Source organism: Dermacentor silvarum, chromosome 2, assembly GCF_013339745.2.
Source record: "Dermacentor silvarum isolate Dsil-2018 chromosome 2, BIME_Dsil_1.4, whole genome shotgun sequence".
Taxonomy (NCBI): Eukaryota; Metazoa; Arthropoda; class Arachnida; order Ixodida; family Ixodidae; genus Dermacentor; species Dermacentor silvarum.
Genome location: NC_051155.1, coordinates 140331297 through 140343095, shown reverse-complemented (window position 1 = coordinate 140343095; position 11799 = coordinate 140331297). Strand labels below are relative to the sequence as shown.

General features: G+C 46.8%; 1 protein-coding gene across 1 annotated transcript in view; it reads left to right on the top strand.

The window, feature by feature from the left end:
- The window catches only part of LOC119441856 (polypeptide N-acetylgalactosaminyltransferase 1), a 29534-nt gene that overhangs the window by 1070 nt on the left and 16665 nt on the right, over nucleotides 1-11799 (top strand). Inside the window, exon 2 of the mRNA XM_037706491.2 lies at nucleotides 11210-11600. Coding sequence (XP_037562419.1) covers nucleotides 11279-11600 — 322 coding nt within the window. The 5' untranslated portion in view covers nucleotides 11210-11278. The remainder of the gene's footprint in view (nucleotides 1-11209; nucleotides 11601-11799) is intronic.

The window sequence follows — 11799 nt, the reverse complement described above, 5'->3', positions numbered from 1 at the left end:
CTGCACCATCTTTCCGTCGGTCTGCTGGAGAATCGGGAAAATAACGAGAACTGTTTCGTCGCCAAAATGAAGCTCTTTAGAGTTCGTCGGGTTCAACATTCCAAGGCACCTGTCATTGTAAGCTCAGCGGATTGAGTGAAATTGAATAAAAGAGACACCACTTTAACGGGCCTTTCTGTGGCGCCGTGTTAGCGCAGAGTGCTCGGAATCAACTATATAAAGGGCTATAATAAGTTTCCGTCGTCGCCCGTTTTACGTTTATTTATTTTTTTAGACAATACAAAATAAATAAATAAAATCACCCGTGGCAGATAGCATAATTCTGGTTATTAAGCCAGATTACTCAAAGAGGCGGGCGTTACCCGCAGGGAAAACCAAATGTATATTCGACTAGGACTGCGGTATCATTCAGTAATTAACTTTCTATTATTCAATTTAGGGCACATATTGCAATTCACGAATTTTGGCCACTTGGAAAGAATTCTAAGGATCGCACGGGTTTTAGGATATGCACCGTGAAACTTGCGGTAAGAATACACTATTGTTCAACTTACTTTTTTAACGAAACGTCACTTTGCGCATTGAAGCACAAAAGTAACTGGACCGCCAATGTGCATCGTCGCCCGCTTTGAGGATGAATATTTCGAAACTGCTGTCATTCTGAGAATTCGTTTCAAGTGTACACGCCTTGCGAACTCACCGGCTACAATTTGTCAATTGCAATATGGGTCGTAAAGCAAATAATTAAAAGTTAATTTATGTATTTTTCTTAATTTATTCAATTATGCATTTCGATTTCTCGTGCAATTACTGTCCGCCTCTTTAGGCAATCCTACTCAATGACTATAATTATGCTGTCTTCCACGGGTGCATGGTTTTAAAAAATGCTGTATTGTCCTAAAATGTTTTTTTTTTTTCCCTTGACGGTTCTCCTTTATTCTCTTAGCGTTTTCAGTGCTATGTTCCATTTATCCTCCTGATCAGGCGCATTATACATCATTTCCTTCTACTTGACCGTATCCGTTCTTATCAACCCCGCTGACTGACCGATCTTGTCGATAGCGCTGGTACCAAGACACTTGCGAAAAATACGTAAACAAAAGACAGCCGCTTATATATAACTTAAATGAAACATTTCCGGTATCACGATTCTGTTCATTTCGCCATCGCCGACGTACAGGCTTTGCGTAGTGAAAACAGAGCTCAGTCATCATCATCACCGCTGAACTAGACAGGAAATGGCCATTTCAGAGTTTTCTGCGTTGGTTAATATTATAAGAGTGCGTTGATCAGATCGGAACGGTGTTTCTCCGTGGTATTGCGACAACGCTGTGCAGAAGTTGTACTGCCAACATGACTCTGCCCTTTCTGTTCTTTGTTAAAATGGGAGAGAAACGGAGTTGACTGTAGTATTGAAGACTATAGCTTGTCGTTCTTCCGAACGGACAAAAATTTAATAAATAAATAAACAGGAGGACAGCAAGGGAATTCGTCTAAGGTGAAATCATATTGTGAGAAATGTGGGCCGTTATAATGTGAAGATTAATTTTTTTTTCGGTTCTTTTCCTTTCTCATCATCATTCGTGGCCGGCCAATCCCGGCAATAACGTGTGCGGAGCGCCCCTCACCCTACCTCCAAATAGCGAAAAGGCATCGCATTAATATAGAATAGCTACATTATCCTGGCCATGGTATGAAGACAGCTCAGCGGTGTCATATAGGTGCACGTGATATTTGCGTTCGCGGCATCTTCGTTCACACGCCGTTCTATTGGTTCCCCGGCGAGGGCACTGCGGAATAAAATGTAACTGCATGCTCACACGATATTTAGATCGAGTCGTGCCCCAGGTTCAAATGTGCTACAGGCTGGTCTAATACGAGTACTAACTGAAAGGGAACACTTAATTGTTGATCAAGTAACGTATACTGCATGAAGTGTGAATTCAGAGCTCACTTCCTAATACCTGCGTTGTACTTTTCTATAGAAGAATCTGTCCTGTTCTACTTTGTAATATATTTCATTGCAAAAACATGGACGACTGGTGGTTTTGAATGCAAATTACGCGTTTCCACTTCACACTGTACCTGCCGTACACACGAGTACGTACTTACAAGGGGCGAACGGTTGAGGCACTGCTGTTTGATTTCCTGCCAAGCTTCAAGCTTCCGGATAGTGCGTGTCGTTTCGATTCATGAACGAGGCAGCCGCGTCGCCATGGTAACGAAGGGCTGTAACCCTCGCGGTGTCTATACCGATTTGGCGGATGAATATATACCGTTCACCCCGCATTTTCCTTCGCCAGACGGCTGTATACCCTTCCAGTTCCTCCCATCCGGCTGGATGAAGGTGGTTGGAAGGTTCTACCGGCGCTGTTAAGTTGGTTAAGGCGGATGGTATATAAATAACCTGACGGATGGCGGAGACTGCCGTATACATTACCATAGGAGAAGCATGGGCATCGATCGAGTCGTGCACCGCTTCTTTTTCATTTTGAAGATGTGGCTGGACGGATCCCTAACGAAAAGGATTCCTGCTCGGAGTTATACGATTGTGTCGGCTTGTATCAGTCTGACGGAGTGGAGCGATTGTTCGTAACGAGCAGCCTTTGGAGCCTTTTTTGGGGGTTTTCCGAATGCTTATGCGCTATTCGTTCGGGTCGATACAGTGCAAGGAGAGGAGGTGATGATTGAGGCTAACTTCGATTGTCCTGTAACAGCTGAACTCATCTGAACGAATGCTGCATTTAAAATAAAATGAACATGTAATAAAACTAATCGTATAGAAAGTTCAATTTATGCCATATATATATAGAATCATAAGTTTGTAAGAATTGCTAAATAAAGAACAATGAAACGCCAGCTTCGCAATTCTTTCAGCAAAACGCGTGTCTCGCAATAATGTAAACTTTTTTTGCCTGGTAGAGCATCTAAGGAGTGCATGCTTGACGTATTGCTCTAAACTTCGAACGATGGACCGGCATTTGCGGCTTTAACTTGCGCTTGACTCACGTGACCACGATGTGTGTAGCCGTAACATGCGCGCCTGGATTTTTTTAGCCCTGTTTTGTAGCTTAAAATTAACCCGAAGCCCCCCCCCCCCCCCCCCCCACCACACACACACACACAATGGTGTGCCTCATAATCAGGTCATGTTTTTGTCACGAACAATGTCAGAATTTAATTTAATGTTGTTTCAATGGTTGTATCTCCTTTGCTGCTGTAATCTAGCCGTTTAAGTTGAAAGATCACCCGCCGCGGTGGCTTAGCGGCTGTAGTGTTGCGCTGCTAAGCACGAGGTCGCGAGATCAAATCCCTGCCGCATTTCTATGGGGGGCGAAATGCAAAAACACCCGTGTCCCGTGCATTGGGGCACGTTAAAGATCTCCTGGCCGAATCATGGTTTTGACACATAACACCCCAGAATTCCAGTTGAACGATCCAGCCCGAGCTTCAGTTCCTTAAACGACCTCATCGCATCTGATTGTCACTGACAAACATCGCAGATTTTTTGTTTTGTTTGTTGGTTGGTTCGCATCTGATGTCAGTGACAGACTTTCCTGACTTTTTTTTTTTTTTTTGGATCTGATTGTCACTGACAGACTTTGCAGATTTTTGTCTGTTTGTTGGTTCGCATCTGATTGCCACTGACAGACTTTCTTTCTTTCTTTCTTTCTTTCTTTCTTTCTTTCTTTCTCTCTCTCTCTCTCTTTCTTTCTTTCTTTCTTTCTTTTTAGCAGCAATGGAACACCATGCTAGGTTGACTCCTTGCCGCTATCGTAACAGGCACGCCCTCTATCACCGCTGCTGGAGCACTTTCGCGAGATATTGTTACGAGACTGCGCGCAATGGGATAAAGATGACGTTGACCATTTGGGTTAAGACGACGACGATTGAAGAGATTGTCTTTCCGCCATCTTGGCAGTGCTACAGCTCGCTGTAGATATTTTGTAAATATATTTTCAGTTATACCGGTTCCCGTGACAATATTTCTTCATTCAGTGAGATAGATAGATATTTCACTTTCTTACCCATCGGATGATTCACCGAACAATAAAATACGCAACAGATGATTACGATAAGCAGACCTATTATTGCCAGCTGTTATGCAAGCGAACAAAAAAAGAAAAAAAAAGGGGGGGGAAGTGGGGGGGGGGGGGGAGGGTTGATATTGAACGATGTGCTTCGTGACTTCAGCAGCTTGCGAATTATTAACAATGCACGAGTACATGAAAGGAGTAGCTACTCGATCTGTATGAGCACAACAATGTGTGTGATACAATGCCTCCTTATGCTTCGCGAATCTATTGTACCTTTCTCCTTTATTCAGCTGTCATTTTGCATCGAATTGTGGTGATACCCACACCTCGTAAATTTTTTGCGAAAATAATAGAGAGGCAGCGAGTAAAAGAGCGCTGAAATGAGCAGAGGATGAAATAACGCTGTTCGTTATCAGTCTCTGCCTGCCACTTATTTCATTAAATTTGTGTGCTGGATATAGTATGTCGTCGCACTGAATTACTAACACCTCGCCCAAGGTTCCACACTTGTAGCAGGGTCCTTTGATACTTTTAATGTGTTGAAGGAATCGAAAAGTATTAATACTTAAAAAGTATTAAAGGACTCTGCTTGCACTCTTGCGTCCCATTCTCCTTTCCTCTACTTGTGCTGACAGGTCTATCAGCACGGACTATCAGCTCTGGTGCAGCGTGCTGTGGCAAGGAGAACGCAACTGGAGGGATGCCCAACAACATAATTTCTTTTCACGACATATACTCTCGAAGCATCAGCATCTTCACTGCGCGGTATAAGTTGCACGAGAAAGCTGGAAAACGCGAGGTTAAAAATGATGCCCTATACCATTTGTGAAACTGAGCCGCGTAAGGAAAGGTGGACGTCATTCGCGATGTAAAATTCATGTCATACCATCTGTGAGCCCCGGCGCTGCGTTTACATGTATATCATGTATTTAGTGACCACAGAAGTAACATGTCTCAAATAAAATGGTAATTCTCGAGGTATACTGGCCACATGTGAGTTGTAAGACAGGTTACGCGGCTGAATTCGAGACTCACGGGTGACTGTAATGCGACAACATTATCAGTCATCTTTTGAATATCTATAGACATCAGCATGAGAAACCTTGAGGTGATCTATGAGATTCTACGGCATTCTTATCTACTGTTGCTGTCTTCCTGCTGCTACGTGCGAGCCCACACCGTCACCTGGCGTCAACCTAAACACACCAAACACAACGACAGGTATTTGTTTGTTGCTCTTAAAGGGCGCCTCACCCGGCCCCGTGAGACAAATTGTTTGTAGAGCAGAAATTGCAAAACGCCGTCTAGGAAGCTCTGGAGCGCTATAATTATTTGATGGCTTAGTAAAAAATTGCGGCAGATCCAACGCACCTTGTTGGAATTTGTATACAGCGAAGCTTTGTTTAAACGCATAAGGAGCGTTAAACTCGCGTTGTTAGCTTCTGTGTTATTGCGATGTCAGTGCAATGCCGTAATAAAGGCCTTCGCCCAAACCGCATCATCCACGTCACAAGCTGTCTAAGGCTCGCAAAGGAAGCTTCGCTTTAATAGTGGAGATAGAAACGAATTATATGTGGCGAGGCGATGGTGCAAGTAGGCGAGGTACTCTCCCCGAAACAGAGGTAGCGCTCTCCCGCTACCTCAGCCAGCGTCCGCAAGCAACATATCCGTCCCCCATGCTTTCACTACAGTGGCTAGACTCTGTACTTTCACCCTTAAGTCCATAAAGCCAAAACACCATTCCACATCAAGTAAAAATAAAACAAATTGTTCACCTTTATTTCTGGTCATGGAGATACGTACAAAAAAATCAAGGAAGTATTGAGTTACATCGTAATTAGTACAATAAATAATTAATCAGTAATTGGCTTTCTGATCTATTCGCAACTGAAATTTCACTCCAGCATTTGAAAAATGCTACTATGGGCTTTGCGTTTAAGGCGTATTCACATGACATTTTCGACTTCTCATTTTTTTTTAAGTATTGGACCTCGAAACCTAAGGGAAAAAAAAAGAATGACGGCAGGAACCATTTGAGGATGACCGTCGACATTAGTGCGATCAGTATTGAAGGAATGTAGCGCGTTTGAACCATTTTGGGTCTCATTTTGGGTCACGTAACGTCACGACTCAGTAAGGGATCACGTGGGAGCAACACATCGCAATGTTTTGGCATTCGCTCCGTCTCGCTCGGTGATATATTATACTGCTACATCGGGCAACGCAGTCAATCGCGACGTAGCATAGCGCCCACGCGAGCCAGCGCGAACGTCAAAACGTCCGGGTGCCATTCTCCCACGTGAGCGCGTTCTACGTCATAACGCCACGACAAATACACCTCCTGGAAAACGGATCCGGAAGTGGTTCGTGGAACAGCTTATATAGTAATTTATATAGAGCGCCCTGACGCTTGCCATTATTTTTTTAGGGTTTATAGGAATTTAGGAGCTTCACTTAGTAAATAACGAAAATAAAAGAAAGGAAAAGTCGAAAGTATAATGTCAATATATACTTCAAGTTCACCGCGCTTAAATGAGCATTTTGACGTATCAAACACAGCGTACTAAAGATGATACGTTGCACTCACGATATCGACGATATGACCATGCGCAAATATAAGCATATACCTATGCGAACACCAGCAATCACTTTATTACGACCACCTCTTACTGCTCGTCAAGTCTGGTGGTAGATAGCGCTGTGCAATCCATCACTCCCACCGAACAACCTCTTGACTGCCGCCGTTCCTCCTGTCATGTAGTGCTGCAATGCGGGCTTGTTGGTATGGCATCTTGGAGTACGATTGTGTAGCGCGCATAGACGAGGACGCAAGAAGGCACACGAAGGACATAGACACGGCGCCGTGTCTGTGTCTTTCGTGTGCCTCGTTGCGTCCTTATCTACATGCGCTACAATCGTACTCCTGTCACGTGTCTCTTACGTCCCTACTGCTAGTCCTCGCTGCTCCTGCTTCCCAGTTCCGTCGTTCTCACTCCGCCAATTGTTCCCGCCGAGGACATACCTCCCTACATAACCGAAGGCCAAGTATTGGCCTGGATAATGTTATCGCATTAAAGCCCATGCAAGGACAAATCTCGTGCAATTGCACAATGATTGGCTCACCAATGACATTTGACTCAACTATCTCGGGGATCGGCACTCCTCTGTGTTACACACTAGGACGCAATGCCGACGGTCAAATTTGGTCCGTCTGTACGATGTCATCGCATTAAAAACATTCACGGCATCAAAATACGAAAGGGCGCCTCCTGAGACAGATACGCCGCAGAGAAAGCCTGCATGTATTAAATTCAGGCGGCCAATTAATGCAGCGAATAACCAGAGCGAGCTGACATGCCGACACTATACCGCGCAGTGAACGAGGCCTTTCATCGCATAAGGGCTGGCCCACCGGCGTTCCACGGAGGCACCACCGTGAAGGTACGCAAATCAGGAAGTGATACCGTGACCTGACGCAATGCACGTGATACGTTCAGGCCAGACGAGGGGTGTCTTCACAGGCAACGCGTCTCCCCTCCCCTCTTTTTTTCTTTTCTTTTTTTTATGCTCACTCGTCTGCCAGCAAACTCGTCGGCCAGCCCCTGTCCCTCTCCGAACTTTTTTTTTTTTTTTTGCTTTTCTTTCTTTATAACGAGCTCCGCATCAGACAGTTTAATTCAGCTGTCGCCGCGGAAGGCGGCACGGCACATTGGATCTCTCGCCCAGGGCGTCACTACGCCCGTTCGCACACACACACACACGCAAACAAACACATACACACATAAGCCGGTCGCATATAGAACGTGAATGCGACCACGGATGGCTGGTCGGTGAACTGCGCGCGCCCGCGCAGGCGCGAGAGGCACGGCGGTGGGCACTGTTGCGTGCAGTGCGCATCCCGCTGTTACAAAAGCGAAGAAGTGGCGAAACCCGCAACAATGGCCGCGCGCCACCGACCGACGGTTTATCTGCGAGCCGCCAAGCGTGACCTCCCCGAAGCGCAGTGCATCTCTCAAAGGCCCCGCCGGCGTTATGTGCGCGGGGCCGCCGTCGCGTCGGCCGTGCGTGGTGAGATGGCCGCGGCACTGCCGGGCCAAGAGCGTGCGAAGAGGGGGAGTCCCCAAAGGGGGTCGTTGCTAAGTGCCCCGTCTTTAAAGGGCGATTGCACCGCCAAACACTGTGCGCTGTGTTGTTTTGAAAAAACGGGAGGAAACGGTTCGCACTCGTATACAAATGAACCGGCACGGAGGTCTCTTGTCTGCGGGACATTGTGCGGTGAACAGGCTGCGCTGGTAATGACGGCGGAAAGACAACTATCCGTGTGGTCTTGGTTGTTTCGCTCCACGGCTAACAGCAGTCCGCTAAGCTGGCATTTGGGTGTAGAACAACACACAGGCAATGAGGTGTTTACGCAGGCCGTTGTTCGAGACACACTTACCGATACGTGTGCAGTTTAACAATTAATGAAACGACGGCAAGGGCTGCACTGCCATTTGGAACAAGGCAAGGAAAATAGAGATAGTCAGACAGAGAGAGACAAACTTGTTTGAGGAAAAGCAAAGAGCACCGTGGCGGAGAAGTCAGCTCTCAATCCTTCTACTCTGGTAAGAGGGAGAGAGAAGAGGAAAAAAAGTGGTGTACGAGGAGTGACATGGACGTATATACCCATATGCTCGAAAAAATAAGTAACACGGATTGTAGGGCGCTCGTACACGATAAAAAGATAGCGACCGTATATATCACGAATCACATCGCGTCCAAATTTCCTATATGTCTGCGCCGTACTCGTATACGAGGCAACAGGCGGGTGGCTAGCTTTAGAAGGACGTTTATCCACAATCATTGCTGTGTATTGCGTGGTCGCAATCTTAACATACGGGGTCGCATTTTTGTGACAACAAATTTATCATTATGAGCGCGTGTTCCCCTGTGTATTCAAGGTCGTGTGCAGCTATTCCAGGGCCACGCTGGCAAATATATATCTAAGCATCTGTAAAAAATGCTTCTCGTCCTAGATACAGGCTAGGGCAGTATAGTTTAAGTAGATGTTCTTTCCTGAGGTCATGATTTTCCTGAGGTCAGGAAAGTCGATGGACTGCCACTTACGCCCAGGAAACTTTCTAAGCCCCCGTCAGGTCATTTGCAAAACCATAGCCTCCTCGATCCAGGAGGCTGTGGCAGAACACCTACTTCCACCACCTGAATCAATAATGACGCAGTTCTTGACTATAGGTGAGGTCTGTGGAAGCCCCTCCCCGAGGTGAAGGCGTATGAAAAGATCACTACTTACCTCGATGCCAAAGTATAAATCGAAATTGACTGATCGGTTTGAGCCAAAGGCAATAAAGAGCTGGAGATGCACCGTGTAGTGAGAGGCACCGTATAGTGTAGAGATGCAGTTTATAGTTTTGACTGTCTGGGGCTCCTTAACGTACACCTTTGTCTAAGTAGACGATCGTGTCGCATTGCGTGGCCTCCATCGGAATACAGTCGACATGGCCGAGAAGCGAAGCAGCTACACCATGCTTGCGAGCATCCAGAGCATGATCCATTATGCCTTAGACACTGTGGTGGCACCTGTTGAAAAGACTGAAACACGAAATGCTTAAGTATACGCATATAGGTGCTTGCTCCGTTATATTGTACAGAAGGCTATATACATTACGACGGAGCAAAGACAATTACATATTGGCATGGGAACTGTTTGCCCAGCAGTCTACAAGGGATACTTTCGCGTTTCTCATTCGCAAGAGACTTAAACAAAATTATTTGTTGCCGTCAACACCGAATTTCTCAATGTTAATAAGAATTCATTGATGAGGCTTTTTACACTTTCACCATACCAGGTCATGTACGGGCTTAAACTCAGCCTGTTAGATAATAGAGTGCTCTCGGAGTGAAAGGTCTTGGGACCATGGCCTATGTATTCTTGCATGCGAAAGGCTACAAAAGCCCTCCTGCATTTCTTGAAGGCTACTGGACTGTACGAACACTTGTGACAGCGGACATTCCTCTGCGAGTGACTGACTCTTTATTATTTTCTTCTCTCTCCTTCTTATCTATTCTTCCCCTTTTCCCCTCCCCAAGTGTAGGGCAGCCAACCAGCACGTCCTTCGTTAACCTTCCCACCTTTCCCCTTTTCGTCCCTCTCTCTCTTATTCGATGAGGATATTATTCTTTAGTTTGGTCCCTCCGACCTTAATTGCCCACAGTAATTCTGCGCAAGCTTATATGCTGTGACATTTTGTGTTAAAATTCAACTAAGAATTGGTGACTTTATCGTGAACTGAGGTCCATGAGGAACAAATGTCTCTAAAGCAGCGCAAGAGAATCTTTGCTCAACAATCGTTTCTTAGAGTTGTTGGACTTAACGGCCACCAATGGACTGCTTTGTTCAGGAGACATACAGGCTATGTCAAAGATGTTTTGACGCCGAGCAGCGAGTCCAGCACGCATGAACACGCATGGCGCTGACGTCAGTGCCTTTCATCATCGTGCGGCGGCGCACAAAGGTCATAACGTCGCGTGTGACTGCCAGTGGCACAGCATCACCATCAATTCTTGCCTTTGTATACCCTCAGACGCTATACAACATTCCGGTGCTGGGCGGGAGATGGCAGCTTCTATGCCGCGCCGGCGGCATCCATTGCGACAGTATGGAGAAATTAAAACGACCGCAGCGGTATTATAACATCATTTATGGGCCAAATTCTGGGTCCGGGAGAATGTAGCGATTCTAATCCAATCCAACGTAGGCGGAGCGCAGTTATCAACACGATCGGGTGGTCATGAGCGGTGAATGATAATATAGGAAAAGAATCAAGTGAAAGTAAAAGAATTCTAGGGTTTTACGTGCAAAAATCACGATTTGATTATGAGGCACCCCGTAGTGGGGGACTCCGGATATATTTTGACCACCGTGCCCCCAATGCACGGAACACGGGCGTTTTTGCATTTCGCCCCCATCGAAATGCGGCCGCCGCGGCCGGGATTTGATCCCGCGACCTCGTGCTTCGCAGCGTAATACCATAGCCGCTAAGCCACCGCGGCGGGTAAGCGAAAGTAATTGTTACTTTGTACTGGCCCATGCAAAGTTCCATTTTCTAGACCATGATGCTGCTTTTTTGGGAGACAGCGACGTATTTAACTCGCGTCTGTCTTTGGCCGTGCAGGTACCGACAAGCGCACGATTATGAGGCCGGTCGCTCGACACAAGCAGGCGCAGCCTCGCTTACCGGTGCATGCTAGACAGCGGCGGTCAGCGGCTGGCCGTTGACGGCGTCTCGCCAATGCGGCTGGTGCGGGCGCCTTGCAGCCGGCGGTTACGGCGCTGCCCAGCGCTGGTGGCCGCCGCGCTGACGTCCGTGGCGCTGCTGCTGGTGGCGACCAGGCACGGGACCCTGTGGAACGGCGACCACGAGGACCAAGACCCGGACGTGCGTCAGTGGATCCGCAGAGACGCGCGACAGAAGGAGTATATCAACCGCCGTGGCATACACGTCATCGTGGGACACTACATGGGCAAGGGCCTGCCATGGGAGAGCACGCCCAACCTCACTGACGGTATACGTGCTCCTGTTTCGAACCTTATCCGTATGTGTATACTACGTAGGATCTCACGATTGCGCGTACGATCACGATTGCGGTTGTTGGTTGTTACTGTTAATCGTACCAACAACCGCATCCAGCATCCAAAAAGTTTTCAAATTATAACAATTCCAATAGTCGTATATAGCAGCCGTCTATCCTATGCACCGCAAGT